Source organism: Hyperolius riggenbachi, chromosome 9 (assembly GCF_040937935.1).
Source record: "Hyperolius riggenbachi isolate aHypRig1 chromosome 9, aHypRig1.pri, whole genome shotgun sequence".
NCBI classification, from domain to species: Eukaryota; Metazoa; Chordata; class Amphibia; order Anura; family Hyperoliidae; genus Hyperolius; species Hyperolius riggenbachi.
In genome coordinates, this window is record NC_090654.1 from 275,434,281 (window position 1) to 275,452,251 (window position 17,971).

The 17,971-nt window shown below is 46.0% G+C and overlaps 1 protein-coding gene across 1 annotated transcript in view; it reads right to left on the reverse strand.

Moving 5' to 3' along the window:
* LOC137533625 (alpha-1-antitrypsin-like protein GS55-MS) overlaps positions 1-17,971 on the reverse strand; it is a 72,758-nt gene that overhangs the window by 16,834 nt on the left and 37,953 nt on the right. Inside the window, exon 5 of the mRNA XM_068254968.1 lies at positions 5,217-5,370. Coding sequence (XP_068111069.1) covers positions 5,217-5,370 — 154 coding nt within the window. The remainder of the gene's footprint in view (positions 1-5,216; positions 5,371-17,971) is intronic.

The window sequence follows — 17,971 nt, forward strand, 5'->3', positions numbered from 1 at the left end:
CTCAGAATAGCGAGCTAAACTGCGTACTAATGTACCAAACGATCCCACCACTGCCACCAATTATGTCAGGAACCGGCCCGCGGCACGCCTGCGTATACGGTTCCCGACTGCGGGTTTGACCAGATTAAGCGGGGAACAGCCTTATTTAAGCTACAAACAAGGCTGGAACCCCTCAAACACTTCTCACTGCCACCACTAGCTGTTCGCTAGACACTTCCACTCTGCTGTCGAGTCCTCAGCGCGCACTCCGCGTTTTCGTATTTGGGTCAGCTTTGCGCTTAGGCCAAATACGGGAACGCCACGCACCCACACACACACACAGTTGCAATCTTACACTGTCGTGAAGCAAAGACCCATTAACAGTCGTTCCGAACGATACTGTTAGCCACTCTGCTGTCGCTACTCGCACTGGCGTTGTTCGTACGTTGGGTCAGCTGCGCGCTTAGGCCAACGTATGACAAACGCCCCCACACACAATGCAATTACAATTTCATACGGTAGTGTTGCTCAAGCGTACAATTAGGCATGAAACTTATACACGGTTACACTTCAGTCTCTTCTAGGCTATGAGTGTTAGTTTAGTCCGGCAGAAGTCAAACTTATTAAATAATAATTTAATATTCCAGAAAAAACATAGAACAGGGCAGAACTGAATATATACAAAAAGATTACAAAAAAACAAAGTAAAAATAGTTACAAGATAAAATGTACAAAGATAACACACAAAGCGATTTTGCTTACCAAAATAAAGGGATCCCGATAGAAGAATCGTGGACTTTGGTGTGGACGGACACAGTCTGGCTAGACCAGGAGTTCACTAGCTTGGGCCAGGAGACCGGCTGCCACTACCGTCAGAAGAGAACTGCCTTGAGGTAGCTGTCCCCTGGTTTTTATAATGAAATATTCGCCTCGAGGCTGTAAGCCTGTGTGGACGGGGGGGGGAAGCTGGATTTAATTACATCCTCAGTCATAATTGGATTTCCAGAGATCCAACATCCACTATAGTCCACACACCCAACAAAAGACTTCCTTAGCCCAATTTCCCCCAGGTTACAATGTCTTTACATCAAGAGATTGTTAAATGAGGCTTTTCAACTCCACCAATAATTCAATTTCCACAGGTAGAAAATGGTATCAAAAGGACTTCACCTCTTCAATAATTTCCAGTAGGCTGTCAAATACATTTCAAACATTCAGGTGTCAGCTTCCCCCTGCCCCCAAGACTCTAGCAGGCTTGCCTTGTCCCAATGGCTGACACCAGACTCAAAAGCCATGCCGACCAGCCTATTCTTCCTCAATTGGCAGGTAATTAGCAGTAGACACAGTTTCCCCTGCTGGACAATGGGGCAGAGGTAATGGACATCTACATACAGAATTACATTAGACAGACTTCAGTTTACTCTGGCCAGGTGACCAATTACTCCCAAGCCCAATACACATCTGAGGCATTATTCAGACAACATGGTCTGACCACCTGTATAGGCTTCACAGCAACTGTCTAATTAAGGGTTTCCTCATTAGAAGCAGACAATGATAGGTAATTTACACTTTATACGGAATTCCAGGAAGACTGGCTAACAGACAATCCCATATGTTACAGTCAAAAAATGAAGGAAATATGTTCCTGTTATCCTTAATATCATCAGCACCTCAATATATCTCCACATATACTAGCTAAACTGAGCACGTATACTAGCTATACTGGGCACTATATTAGCTATACTGGGGCACTACCTACCCATACTGGGCACTTTACTAGCTATACTGGGACACACTAGGGGAATAAGGCGGCCAGCATTTCCTACCCCCGGCTTATATGGGGGTCAATCATTTTCCCCTGTTTTTTCAGGTAAAAGTTGGGGGGTCGGCTTATATGCGAGTATATACGGTAATCTTCCTGTTAAAATGGATTTAGAAAAAAATTATTCTTAGCAAAATGTACCACCCAGACAAAGCCTAATTAGTGGCGGAAAAAACAAGATGTAGATCATTTCAGTGTAAAAAGTAGTGATAAAGTTATTGGCGATATAATGGGAGGTGAAAGTTGCTCGGATGCATAAGGTGAACAACACTGTAGGCTGAAGTGGTTAAAATTGCTCCAGAAAGCGATTGCAATTTGCGATTTCCAAATCCAATCACTATAGTGGAAAATACTTCTAATGATTTCTATGATAAAGTAGCAACCCTAGCGATTTAAAAATCACTAGCGATTTGCGATGTTGCGATTCAGCTGTGTAGTGGAAAAAGATAGCATGCATGCGGCTTAGCTATTAACTGCTAATGTCTGCAGTTTAAGTTTTTAAACATAGCATAAAACTGTGGGATATCTAAAAAGCATTTTTTTAGGAATAGGAGGATAGATACAAATTGTTTATCTCATCAGTATATTTTCACTTAAAGTGAACCTGAACTCAGGACAGAAGAAGAACATAGAGAAATGCACCCTGTATGTATTTAGTAAGTTTTAGTGAGTCTAATTCCCCCTCATCTATGACTAATCATAAGTTGTCATTTTATCTGTCTCCTGTGTCACCAGACTGCCACGACAGATGAGCTCATTTGAAAGCACAGGATTTTAACAATGTCTGCTTCTATGAAAGCAGGAAGTAGATAAACTGCACATGTATTGCAGGATTTGTATTAGCTGTAACAAAGAAATGTTTTTCTTTAACCACTTCCCCTCCCCCGGCATGTGTATCTATGTCCCTGCTTTACCTTGCAGGGACGTAGATACTCTTCCCTTGCGTCTGTGCTCTCTCGCTCGCTCCTGCGCTCGTTCCTGCACTTGTTCTCGCCGCTGATTAGTAGAGGGGGGACGTTCACATTCATTAATCCAAGTCGTTGTGTGAATGAGCGCCAGCGATCAATTAGATGCCGCGTCATTCACAAAAAGAGAAAACAACGTGGCCACACAGTGCTTCCTGTTTAGCGTAGTAATAGTACGCAACAGAAAGGAATGCACGAGGACATCTTGTGGCCAAATATAAAAATTTACCAACATACAATTTTTTAATCAAAAGTCCCACATTTACATTTAAAATTAAATCTTTCCTTCCCACACTCTCCCATAGTTCCCAGTTTGTTTGTATTTTGTAAAAAAAAAATGTACATAAAAAAACATAAATAGTTACCTTAGGGCCCGTTTCCACTAGTGCGGTGCGAATCACCGGGATTCCACCACTGACGAAATCGCATGCGGATGCGATTCCGTGTGCGTTTTTTGCCGCGATTTCGCATGCGATTTCGCATAGGCAGGGTATATGCGAATTTAACCAGGTCACTGCCTGGTTCAATTTGCATTAGTTTTCGTGCGAATTCGCACGCGAAATCGCGGCAAAAAACGCATGTGCGTTTTCCCTATTAAATACATAGCCTGCGAATCGCCTGCATTCCTCACGCAGGCGAATTCTGCAGGCCCTACCGTGCAGAAAAATCCTGCACAGAAAAACGCACCAAAAAACTGACAAGTGGAAACAGTCTCATCCACTTGTATTGGTTATGCGAATCCGCATGCAGACAACGCATGCGGATTCGCTCTAGTGGAAACGGGCCCTAAGGGACTGAAGTTTTTTTTTTAAATATGTATGTCAAGAGGGTATTTTACTGTTATTTTTTAAATCATGGGCTTGTAAATCGCGAGGGATGCAAAATTGAAAAAAAATGCACTTTTATTTCCAAATAATATTTTTGCACCATACATTGTACTAGGGAAAATTTTAAATGATGCAATAACCGGGACAAATAGGCAAATAAAATGTGTGGGTTTTAATTATGGTAGCATGTATTATTTTAAAACTATAATGGCCGAAAACGGAGAAATAATGAATTTTTCCCATTCCTTTCTTATTATTACCATTAAAATAAAATAATTCTGAGCAAAAAGTACCATACAAAGAAAGCCTAATTGGTGGCGAAAAAAAACAACAACAAGATATGGATTGTTTGGTTGTAGTAATAACGATTGTTTTGATAAGTAGTAATAACGTTATAGGCAAATGAATGGAAGGAGTGCTATTATTTGGTGATTAAGGGGAAAAACTGTGGAGGTGAAGTGGTTAAAGGATATTATGCTGTTGCTTATCATTCGGAGCACAGAGGAAATTCTGAGTACAGGTCCGCTTTAAAGAAAACCTGTAACGAAAAAACCTCCCCTGGGGGTACTCACCTCGGGTGGGGGAAGCCTCCGAATCCTATTGAGGTTTCCCCATCCTCCTCAGTCCCGCGGCGGCGGCGATAAAGGCCTCCGAACAGTGGGGATGTAAATATTTACCTTCCCGTCTCCAGCGCAGGCGCAGTATCGGCTCTCTCCGCTAGAAGATAGGTGGAAATAGCTGATTGCTGTCGGGCCGCTCTACTGCGCAGGCGCCGCAGTAGAGCGGACCTAACAGAGGTCGGCTATTTTCGCCTATCTCCGTGTGGAGAGCCGCAACAGCGCCCCTGCTGGAGCGGGGAAGGTAAATAAATCAGCGCTTGTCAGCCTTGTCGAGGGAGGATTGCGGGACACTTCGGGGGAGCCAGAGCTGGACTGCCTGCAGCTACAGGGGAGGGGGAAGCCTCATTGGGACCCTGAGGCTTCCCCCTCCCGAGGTGAGTACCCCCCAGGGGAACTTTTTTTTTGTTACAGGTTCTCTTTAAGTATCACTTTAAATGTTAAGTGACAGCTCTGCACTGAGATAAACAGGTACCAAGCCTTTAGCTTTCATAGAATATGGCCCAGTGCACACCGAGCGTTTTTTGGAGCGATCCGCCGGCCGCATCCGCCTCTAAAAACGCTTGTCTAATGTATTGCAATGGGATGGTGCACACCGGCGGTTTGCGGTTTTTGCCAAGCCGCAAATGCGCCTCCTGCTGCGCGTTTGCGGTTTTCGGAAGCGTTTCGTCCTCAATGTAAAGTATAGGAAAAACGCAAACCGCTCTGAAAAACGCTAGTTCAGAGCGGTTTGCCAGGCATTTTTGTTACAGTAGCTGTTCAGTAACAGCTTTTACTGTAACAATATGTGTAATCTGCTACACAAAAACGCACGCAAAACCGCTAGGTATGTTTAGAAAACCTCTCTAAACATACCTAGAATCGCTCTGAAATCAACTCCCAAAACCGCTAGCGTATTGCGGATCTGCTAGCAGTTTTGGTGTGCACTGGGCCTATAAACCCATTGGAATGACTTTATCAACCCAGCTGATAAGATTTTGGAAGGGGGAGGGTGGGGTGAACTTACATCAGTTATCTTAAACTTTGGCTTGTCGGTAATCTTGGAGAATACTGCATTTTGACTGCTGTATATACTCGACATGTCCATGTTTAGCAGAGCATCATTGACATCAATTCGACCGTGGATAAAGAATCGAGGTAAATAGAAATCCACTAAAGCACTGCAGAAAATAGAAGATAGACAACAGTGTTAGAGGAACTCCAATGTAATAATGTAAGTGCTTCATTTTTACAATAATTATGTTTATATGATTTAGTCAGTGTTTTTCCATTGTAAAATCTTTCCTCACCCTGATTTACATTCTGACATTTAACACATGGTGACATTTTTACTGCTGGCAGGTGATGTCAGTGGAAGAAGATGCTGCTTGCTTTTTTGGCAGTTGGAAACAGCTGTAAACAGCTGTTATTTCCCACAATGCAATGAGGTTCAAAGACAGGAAACTCTAGAGACCATGATCCTGACATCACACTGTGGAAGGGCTTTCATCACAATATAAGCCATACAAAGCCCCCCGATGATCCTTTTGAGAAAAGTAAAAAAAATTCTCATAAAAAAGGGGGTATCAGCTTCTGATGGAGATGAAGTTCAATTCTTGGTTACGGTTTCTCTTTAATATCAGTTATACCATGGCCTGCTTATAAATTAATAAATGTTTTGATACTTTAAAGGGAAGGTTCAGGGACTATCAAAAAAAAATAAAAATCCACATCCACTTACCTGGGGCTTCCTCCAGCCCGTGGCAGGCAGGAGGTTCCCTCGGCGCCGCTCCACAGGCTTCCGGTGGCGCGCCCGACCTGGCCAGGCTGGCGGCCAGGTCGGGCTTCTTCTGCGCTCCAATCTGCGTCTCACTGGTGCTCGCTGACGTCATCGGAAGTCCTCCGAGCTGTACTGCGCAGGCTCAGTAGTTCTGAGCCTGCGCAGTACAGCCCGGAGGACGTCCGATGACGTCAGCGTGACCGAGTCAGACGCAGATTGGAGCGCAGAAGAAGACCAACCTGGCCGCCAGCCTGGCCAGGTTGGGCGCGCCACCGGAGACCACCGGGAGCCTGTGAAGCGGCGCCGAGGGCACCTCCTGCCTGCCACGGGCTGGAGGAAGCCCCAGGTAAGTGGATGTGGATTTTTTTTTTTGATAGTCCCTGAACCTTCCCTTTAGGACAACTTGAAGTGAGAGGAATGCGGAGGCTGCCATCTTCATTCTCTAATAAACAATGCCGGTTGCCTGACTTCTATGCTGATGCTCTGCCTCTAATGTTATAAGTCACTGGTCCGGAATGTGCATGCAGATCAGACACTGGGACTCCACTGATTGCATGCTTGGTGCAGGTGTGTGATTCAGGCACAACTAAAGCCAGAAGCTCAGCATGACAGTCAAGCAACTGGCATTCTTTATATGCCAGTTGCCTGGCATATAAAGGGAATGAAGATGGCAGCCTCTGTATTCCTTTCACTTCAGGTTCCCTTTAAGGCTATAGGATGGAATACACACCATCCTCCAATGCCCTGAACTCCATCCACATCTCAGCCAGACAGCACAGCTGTAAAAATAGTGCAAAATGCTCACAGTATTAGTATACATTTTTTTAACTGTATAGTGCCAACATCTCCCATAGCACTGTACAATGTCCCGATCACATTCCCCCCATTCCATGATCAGTGAATGGGAACAGCTTGTTCCCAAACCCGATCACAGTGCCTTTGATGAATGAGAGCTGGTGTCAGCGAGACGCAGGCTTTCATTCACAAAAGTGAAAGTAAACAGTACTTCTGTGTACTGTTTACAATACTCGGAAATTAAGTGTAGTGCCATCTTTTGGCCAAAAAGTAAGAGTGCACCCTTGGACACTATTAGAAAGAAAAATACATACAGTTTTTTATTAATTTTTAACCCCTTTCACTCATACACTATAGTTACCAAAATAAAACACTTGTAAGAAAAAATGACATCATTAAGAAGAAAAATATAAGAAAAAAATACATGAATAGTTAACTTAAAGGACTTCCGAGGCCAAAAATCAAAATTTTGATGAGTACCTGTCTCTTTTTTAAATCCATGGGCAAGTTCCTCCTCTCCCTCCGCTCTGTTCCGCGCAAATGTATTCTTTTCTCTGCTGGACGGGGGGCGGAGAGCTGCTCAGCCGCACTTGCCTCCACATGTACTGCGCAGCCGCGGCTCTGATCGGCGGCCATCTTGCGCGAGGAGAGCTGCGCAGCCGCACTTGCCTTCATATGTACTGCGCAGCAACGGCTCTGATCGGCGGCCATCTTGCGAGTGGAGTACGAGCCGACCCGTGCAGTGGGGTCGGGCCCCGACCTGGGGGCAGTGAAAAGAATACATTTGCGCGGAACAGAGCGGAGGGAGAGGAGGAACTTGCCCATGGATTTGAAAAAGAGACAGGTACTCATCAAAATTTTGATTTTTGGCCTCGGAAGTCCTTTAAGGAATTTTTAAGATGTATGTTATAAGGGTATATTACAGGTTTTTTTTGTAAATTAAGGCTTGTAATTATTGATAAAGAATAAAAACCACTAAACGGAAAAAAAATAGTCCTTTATTTCCAAATAAAATATTATCACTATAGATTGTACTAGAAACACATTTTAAACATTGTAATAACCAGGATAAATGGGCAAGAAAAAAAGGTGTGTGTTTTATCTATTGTAGCACCTTTTATTTTCTATATATGTAAAATCAGATGCATGTGTGTATGTATGTATGTGTGTATGTATGTGTGTATGTGCCGTGATCCAGTGGTGCTCGGATATCCCTTTTCAAAATCCGGATTGGATCCAGATACCCAGATATCTGATCCGGGTCGGATATCCGAGTTCAAAATTTTCCGATCTGGATCGGATATCCGACCTCAGTATCCGGGGTATCCAGGCAAATTCGGATATCTGGATAGAAAAAAACTGAAGTGGCCTTTAAATTGCTTTAAAAACGTTTTTTTTTTACGGTAAATGAGGCATGTAGCATCATTACTTTTTAAAGGGGAACACTAATTGATGATGTGGGGAGTTCAAATCCCCCCCCCCCAAAAAAACCCAAAAAACAATGGCTGTCAATTAACATCAGGACTAGGTTCCAGACAGCAGTCGTGCTGCCCACATTGGGCTTGATTCACAAAGCCGTTCAAACTGTTTAGCACGGGTGTGCTAAACAGTTAGCACGTGAAGTGCCGTTCGCAGACTTTTCTCGAGCGCAAAGTGCCGCGATTTGCGCGAACGCCGCCTTTTGCGCAAAAGTCCGCAATCGCGTGAACCGCGGAACTTTGCATGCGCAAAAGTCCGCGAACGGCACTTCACGTGCTAACTGTTTAGCACACCCATGCTAAACAGTTTGCACGGCTTTGTGAATCAAGCCTATTGTGTCCAAATTCCAACCGCACAACTGGGACATGACAGTTTTCATCCCAGACACCTCCAAAAAATTACACAGCAATTGTGTTTTGGGTTAAATATAGGTGGTATCAGCACAGCAGCAGTGGCCTGTGGTACCCCGGCGGTGTGAGCAGCAAAGTCAGCAGGAGCAGGGCAATGCAGCAGCAGCAGGTGTAACGTCTGCCAGGAGCATGCCGGACGTGGCACTTGGCAGTGACACGTGGCACCTGGCACGTGGCCCTTGGCACGTGGCCCTTGGCACTTGGTATGTGGCACTTTGCACGTGGCACTTGGCACTTTGGCACGTGGCACTTTGCACATGGCACTTTGTACTTGGCACATGGCACTTTGCACCTGGCACATAGCACTTTGCACGTGGCACTTTGCACGTGGCACTTTGCAGATGTCACTTTGCATGTGCCATGTGACACATGCCACGTGACATGTGCCACCTGCCACGTGCAAAGTGCCAAGTGCCACGAGAAAGATATGTCACGCTTCCGTGCGGAAGCTGAGGAAGATGAGGTGTTCTGTGTTAAATAGTCAACTACGTCCTGACAATATTGGGGCTTGATGGCACGTGCCTTCTTCTGAACACTGTACTTTGGTCGAGGGCCGCACAAAATCACGACAGTGCGACCTCGAACAGACCTGCCGGGTGGCCATCCTCTTGCTCTGCCTCTTGTTTGTCCACTTGACTAATACAATGTGCGGTTACACAGGTGCAGTGAAAGGGTTGCAGTGGCTGCTGGTACAACAATGTGCGATTACACAGGTGCAGTTAACAGGTATGCACGGACTGGTATATAAAACAGCGTGCGGTCACACAAGTGCAGTGAACAGGTATGCAGTAACTGGTATTCACATTTGTTCAAAAGACAGCAAGCAATGGGCAGCGCTCACAGGCTGCAAGTGAAGTGAAAGTTACAGAGATATGCCCAGCCCCTTGGGGCTAAATACATACCTTGAATACAAATCAGATGCAAATTATGTGCTAACACTAATCTAAATTCTAAAATTTGAATGCAAGCTGACACCCCTCAATTCAGGTGCAGCGTCTGTTTGGAAGCGCTGCCATTTCCTTCTGCTGTACAAAACTTAAGTATACTTCAGGCTAGCTGCCTCCAGGGGTGTCAGCTTGCATTCAAATTTTAGAATTTAGATTAGTGTTAGCACATAATTTGCATCTGATTTGTATTCAAGGTATGTATTTAGCCCCAAGGGGCTGGGCATATCTCTGGAGCTTTCACTTCACTTGCAGCCTGTGAGCGCTGCCCATTTGCTTGCTGTCTTTTGAACAAATGTGTATACCATTTATGGCTAGCTGCACCAGGTAAGGATTATGATTTTAATTTTAGACTAGCTAGGGTTCACTGTTGGATATGTTTCACTGTTGAATATGCTTCACTGTTACATTAGTTTGAGGTTTTAACCCTTTTTTTTTTTTGGACAACTTTCATTGTTTGAACATGCTTCACTTTTTGATATGTTTCACTGCTAGATTAGTGGTTAGTTTCTCTCCTGTTGGGGCACGTCACCGCCGTAGGAGAGTCTATTAGGGATAATTTGTGCACAACTTATGCTGAAGCTAACGCCCCCTTTACTGTACCTGTTTTGAATGCAAGGTGTGTAACCTGCCCGTTAGTCGAGCTCTGCATACTTGTGCAGGTAGTCAATTCAGGTGCAGCGTCTGTTTGGAAGCGCTGCCATTTCCTTCTGCTGTACACAGTAACTGGTATTACAAATGTGCAGCAGTCAGACACACACACACACACAGGTACCGTGAACAGGTGCAGTGACTGGTATATAACACTGCGTGTGGTCACGTAGGTAGGTGCACTGCACAGGTATGCAGTGATTGGTATTACAAATGTGCAGCTGTCACACACACACACACACACACACACACACACACACACACACACACACACACACACACACACACAGGTACCATGAACAGGTGCAGTGACTGGTATATAACACTGCGAGTGGTCACGTATGTAGGTGCACTGCACAGGTATGCAGGGATTGGTATTACAAATGTGCAGCTGTCACACACACACAGGTACCGTTAACAGGTGCAGTGACTGGTATATAATACTGCGTGTGGTTACGTATATAGGTGCACTGCACAGGTGTGCAGGGATTGGTATTACAAATGTGCAGCTGTCTCACACACACAGGTACCGTGAACAGGTGTGCAGTGACCGGTATATAATATAACACTGCTTGCGGTCACGTAGGTGCACTGAACAGGTTACAGGTATGCAGTGATTGGTATTACAAATGTGCAGCTGTCTCACACACACAAGTACCGTAAACAGGTGTGCAGTGACTGGTATATAATATAACACTGCTTGCGGTCACGTAGGTGCACTGACCAGGTTACACTACCACAAAAGTTTTGGCATAGTGTTCTGTGGACTGATGAAACAAAATTAGAACTGTTTTGGCATCCATCTGAAAATGGCGCCTGTGAATAATGGCGCACAGTGTTGCCGCTAATCCGTTTGCCGCTTATCGCTATTTAACGTTAAAGCCTTATTGTTATTTAGCGTTAAAGCCTTATTGTTATTTAGCGTTAAAGCCTTATTGTTATATAGCGTTAACACACAGAACCCTCTCTGTACCTATCCCTAACCCCTAAACCCCCCGGTGGTGCCTAACCCTAACCACCCCCCTGGTGGTGCCTAACCCTAACCACCCCCCTGGTGGTGCCTAACCCTAAGACCCACCCCCAGTGGTGCCTAACCCTAACCACCCCCTGGTGGTGCCTAACCCTAACCACCCCCTGGTGGTGCCTAACCCTAACCACCCCCCTGGTGGTGCCTAACCCTAACCACCCCCCTGGTGGTGCCTAACCTTAACCTTGACAGTGTTACATTAAATCCATTCATCGTTTTGCAGTTAAATAACTTCTGCAGTTTGGCTTATGTAGGGCGCTATTGATAAATAACGTTAGTGTGTGCCACTATTGATAAATAACGTTAGTGTGTGCCACTATTGATAAATAACGTTACAGTGTGCCGTTTTTCTTCTTTTTTTCCCTGTGCGCCATTATTATGCAGTACTAACGATAAATAGCGATAAGCGTATCTTTTTAATGCGGCGCCATTTCTATGCATAGGCACTGTGCGCCATTATTTACTGATCCCCTGTTTGGGCCCATGGATCAACGCTATGTTTGGAGGAGGAAGAACAAGGCCTATGAATAGGGATGGTCACCGCGTTCCGCGGAGTTCATTGTTCCGCGATTCCGGACGGAATTTGGTGATTCCATTCCATCGCATCGGAACGAAATAGCCTTAGCGCTATTGTGGAATTTCCGCGGAACGATGCGTAATTCCGGCGGAATGCGGAATTTTGTAAGCCAATCACAAGCAAGCCCCTAGAACAAGTTTAAAGTGAAAACAACAGGATTTCATCATAAAAATCGGCATTTCTCCACCAATCAGAGGCTTACAAAAACCACCCAAATGGATTTCTGCAATCGGAATTATTTCAGCAGCACCAATTACAGTGTTAACAAAAACCAATCAATCCTATGTTAGCAACCAGCTCCCTAGCTATCTCACCTATCCCAACCATTTTGTATAGGTCCCAAAGCTTATTCGACTCCTCCTGCGTCGCAAAAACCACCGCCATGGAACCACCGCCAGGTCCCAAAGCTTATGCGACACCTCCTGCGGTGCCAAAACGACCACCATGGGATCACCGTCAGGTCCCATAGCTTACGTGACACCTCCTGCACTGCCAAAACGACCGCCATGGGACCACCGCCAGGTCCCAAAGCTTACGCGACACCTCCTGCGGTGCCAAAACCACCGCCATGGGACCACCGCCATGGCTTAAGCGACACCTCCTGCAGTGCCAAAATAACCGCCATGGGACCACTGCTAGGTCCCATGGCTTAAGGCCCGGTTCACATTGGCGTTATTTTGCGGACCGCAGCCGGACCGCATACAACGGAAACGGAACGGACGAGAAAGGGTCCAATGTTAATCAATGGATCAGTACGCACTCGTCCGTTCCACCGCATCCGGATCCAGATGCGTTTTGCGGTCCGGCCTGCGGTCCGGAATTTTCCAACCTGTGCCTTTTTTCCTGACCGGTACCTCCGTCCGCCGCCGCTGGAACGGATCCGGACAAAAAAACCAGCACAACAGGAACCAATAGAAAACGGAAGTGTCACAACACACTGCCTGATAAAAGCCGGACGTTCTATCTCACTTCCTGTGTGTTTTCAATGGTACAGGCGGCCATCTTGAATAGTGACATGTGCCCAGCGTTGTGTGAGTGGGACAGCTCCCAGTTTCTCATAGAGCTGTTTGGGAACATGGCAGAGCTCAGGGAATATTCCATTGAGTACTTGATTGTCCAGGTGCATTTGTTTTGTTTGCTTGTGATGTGTTTTACCTTGCCCACCCACCCGTGTCCCTGCCACCCGTGTCCCTGCCAGCCGTGGCCCTCCCACGTTCAGTGCCACGTTTGTATCATGCATGTGTGTCTGGGCCACAGGTGCAAGGGCTATCGTCCTGCGGCCTAGACACGCATGCTCTGCGCACACACACACAACATACAGGATGTCCACTTTAAACAAAAACCAAACATTTATTAAAAAGAACATTACAAATTACCAAAAATAAAACCAAGTATACATAAAATAAAACCAAGTATGTAGATATTTACAAAATTGCTTGTCCCTCAGGGCTCACAAGGTAGTCTGCCAATCTGTCCCTATTTTGGAGGCAGACTGTTCAGGCCCTTGTAGCATATCTCCTCATTGGCTGCAGTGGAAGTGCATTTGGCGGGTGTGGAACGTCCACTTCCTCCTGGCGCACAAAGTTGTGGAGGATGCACGCTGTCTTCACAACTTCGACCGCGTTGGCCGGTTTCAGCAGCAATGGCGTGTGGAACATACTCCATTTGGACACCAGGATCCCAAATGGGAGCATTGAAGTGGGTCTGCCTTGCACTGAGGCCCCTGTCTCGGTATGGCCGCATCACGTGGCCGGACAAGGCGAAAGCTTCGTCTCCGACAAACACAAAGGGGTAGGCGGGTCCCCTTCTCCCAGGCCACGGTCTGTCTCTGGGTAGCTGCAGTGTTCCTTCCTCCATCCGCTGGCACAGGGTCATACGTTGGAATATTCCAGAGTCATTGGAACTTCCATATGACCCCACATTCACGTAGACAAACTTATAGTCCGCATCCGCCACAGCCATTAGGACAATGCTAAAGTATTTTTTATAATTGAAGTGATGGCTGCCACTCCTCAAGGGTTTTTGAATCCTGATGTGTTTTCCGTCCAGCACACCAACACAATTTGGAAACTTGCACACGGTCAAGAAGAGCTGGGCGATCTCCTTCCATTTCTTGGTGTCCGGCACATGCATATATCTGGCCCTCAGCCTTCTCCATAGGATTCTGGAGGTCCTAACAACAATGCCTGCCACCGTGCTCTTCACAATCCGGAATGTGACATGTAGTGATGCATTTGTTTGTCAAGTCGCGATGTACCTACGAGAGAAATAATCAAATTTATTTTTTTTGTCTTTGCAGTGGAAAAATTCAAAACAAGATGGCGGAGCGTCAGGGACGCCTACGTCAAAGACCTTAGGCTGACCAACAAGGAGCAGAGAAGCGGGAGTGGGTCCTCCAGAAGGCAACCGTACTTGTAATGAATAGCCGAGATACCGCCGCGCGGACAAGCGGCAGGGCGGCCTCTGCCGTGCAGCAACATGTCACTGGTTCGCCTGGTCCTTCTAGTGCACACAGATGGAGAGCTACGCGCGCGCGCGCCAGGCGACAGGACCTTTATGCTAGCAGAAGGGGAATCTGCTGATCATGCCGATCAGCTGATTCCAGCTAGGCTCCGGATTGGCTGAGTGGCTGGGGCGGCGCTGCAGAGCGCTGTAGGTATATATAGGACTTGCCTGTTAGTTGCAAGTTGTCTGCCGTTGCAAATGCTTATGTGTTAGCACTCAGACCTCAGTCAGATCTTACAGTGTGTTAGAACCAGCCGGAGCTGGGAATTCACACTTAGTCAGATTCCGTTAATAGCCTCTATTGTATTATTGTATTGTGTATGTATTAGACTAGTTCCCAGGTGTTGAGATCAAGGACCTCACACCTAAGACTAGGAGATTGCTGTCTGCTACTGATATCTACTAGACTAGTTCCCAGGTGTTGAGACCAAGGACCTCACACCTAAGACTAGGAGATTGTTGTTTGCTACTGTTATCTACTAGACTAGTTCCCAGGTGTTGAGACCACGGACCTCACACCTAAGACTAGGAGATAGCTGTTTGCTACTGTTATCTATTAGACTAGTTCCCAGGTGTTGAGACCAAGGACCTCACACCTAAGACTAGGATTGAAAGATGCTGTTACCCGTTATGATCTCTGGCTTTCCTAGCCACTCTCCTGCTTACTGATTCAGTACCTTTGCCTATCTGTCTACTTGTTACCGACTTGGCCTGAACCCGGATACCGAATCAGTCTCCTGTCTCTGTACTTTGTCTGCTCGTGTGTTGCCGACCTGGCCTGTCTGACTCTTCTGGCTGTCACTCATTCCTTGGGTGATCAGCCTTACTGTACTACTTGTGACACTAACTCTCTAGGTGTCCATTAGCTGCAAGGGCAACCTGCTCCTCAGGAAGACCATCTTGCAGTTCAGTCAGTGGTCTCTACCCTTTAGGAGGCCACTGGCTGTAGTTCAGTCTGATTCCCAGTCCATCAGGGAATCTTTGGCTGCAGTACAGTCTGATTCCCAATCCATCAGGAAATCCTTGGCTGCAGTACAGTCTTTATCTCCCGCTCCTCAAGAGATAACCTTTCCTTACTGTTGCACCAAACACTTTACCACATTGGGTGTTCTGTGTCAAGCTATACTAGTATGATTGGTGATTCTGCAGATCACTACATAATCAGGTATAGCATCTGTATTATTGGTGATACTGCAGATCACAAATAATCAGAAATATCTGTGTTGCTGACACCAATCGTTACAGAACGGCAGACCAAAAACAATATGGACGCACTCCACAGCCGTATTGACGGATTAGCCACTTTGTTGGCTAATTTCATCAGGGTACTTGATGGCCAACAGACTCAGATCACCACTTTGTCTGGGTCAATACAGGTACTCCAAACGGCTGTGAATGAAGTGTGATCCCCTCCAGTTACAGACCTTCGAATGTCTGTACCTGAAAAGTTTTCTGGACATAGACCTGACTTTCAGAACTTTAGAAATCGAGTGCTGTCCTATTTTGAGTTAAGGCCTAACCTGTCGGGAACTGAAACTCAGAGAATAACATTTATTAAGACCCTTTTATCAGGGGACTCTCAAACATGGGCATATAGTCTTCATGCAGAGCACGAGGCTTTATCATCAGTTCAGGAATTCTTTAAGGCTATGGCCATTATATATGATGATCCGGATATTGCTTCCACCGCTGAACGGAAGCTTAAGACTCTGCACCAGGGTCAAGATCTGGTAGAGATTTACGCAGCAGAATTTAGGAAGTGGGCTGTATCAGCTAGATGGGGAACATATGCACTGTTAGACTTTTTTTGTCAGGTTTATCTGATGCAGTTTCTGACTTGATGTTAGGACATCCTGAGTCCAAATCCATTGACGAGGCAATCTCTTTGGCAGTACGGGTAGATCGCCGTTTACGCTATCAAAAGCAGACCCGGGGTAGAAATGCTGTAAGATATGTCTCCTGCGCCTCCTCTCCACCGTCATCACCTCCATGTGAGCCGATGCAAATCGGACACTCTAGATTGACGCAGGTGGAAAAGAATCGCAGGAAATCAGAAAGACTCTGTTTATAGTGTGCTGAGGAGGGTCAGAAGGTTCAGAATTGTCCTAAAAAGTCAGGAAACGGCGCCGCCTAGGTGTAGTCAGAGGTAATACCCTAGGCGAGCAGTCTTTACCTCTAAACGATAATCGTCTGCTCCTTCCCTGCTCTATCACGTGGGAGGGCAGACTGTCCCCACTAAAGCTTTCATAGACTCTGGTTCTGCGGCTAACTTCATAGATTATGATTTTGCAAAAAGATTGGGAATCCCCTTACTCCCTTTAGACCAACAAATTTTGGTCACTGCAGTAGATGACTCTCCTCTGCAGAGTAGACAACCTCTTTCTCAGACCCCTTCATTGGTGTGTAATGTCGGGGTGCTACACAAAGAGAGATTACAATTCCTTGTCCTGCATATGACAACCTCCACCATTATTCTAGGTATGCCATGGTTACAACTTCACTCCCCTCAGATTGACTGGGCTTCAGAACAGCTAAAAGACTGGTCGGCCCATTGTCATCATCACTGTTTGTAAAAGGTAGCCGTTTGTGCCACCAAGATTCAGGTTAAAGGTGTGCCAGTACAGTACGCGGAATTCGCTGATGTGTTCTGTCCCAAATCTGCAGATAAACTCCCACCTCACCGTACTTTTGATTGTCCCATTGATTTAAGATCTGGTTGTATGCCTCCAAGGGGTCACCTCTATTATCGGTCAGGACCTGAGAAAGTGGCAATGCAGGAGTACATCAAAGAAAATTTGGCCAAAGGCTTTATCCGCCCTTCTCGCTCCCCAGCTGGGGCAGGATTCTTTTTCGTACAGAAAAAAGATGGAGGCCTCCGACCCTGCATTGACTACAGAGGTTTAAATAAGATTACAGTGAAAAATCATTACCCATTGCCTTTGGTTGACGATTTGTTCGCTCAGGTGACCAATGCCAGGATTTTCTCTAAATTGGATTTAAGAGGTGCATACAACCTGGTACGAATTAGAGATGGTGACGAATGGAAGACGGCGTTCAACACGCCCAACGGGCACTACGAGTATCTGGTTATACCCTTCGGGTTGTGTAACGCCCCAGCCGTCTTCCAGGAGTTGATAAATGAGGTTTTTAGGGAGGTGCTGGGGAGATTTGTGCTAGTGTATCTAGACGACATACTGATTTTTTCTCCCAATCTGATGGAACATCGTAAACATGTCAAATTCGTGTTAAAGAAATTAAGACAGAACTCACTCTATGCCAAGTTAGAAAAGTGCCTCTTCGAGGTTACGTCTGTTCCCTTTTTGGGTTATATTATTTCTACCTCTGGTCTTTCCATGGATCCAGAAAAAGTATCTGCTGTTTTGGAGTGGCCTCAGCCTGTAGGTTTGAAGGCACTCCAAAGATTCTTGGGCTTTGCCAATTACTACAGGAGATTCATCAAGGGGTACTCCTCAGTAGTGTCACCCCTCACCAGTCTTACCAAGAAAGGGGCTGACACTTACCACTGGTCAGCAGAGGCATATTCTGCTTCTTCTACACTGAAAAATCTGTTCTGTTCTGCTCCCATTTTGGGACATGTGGATGTCACCTTCCCC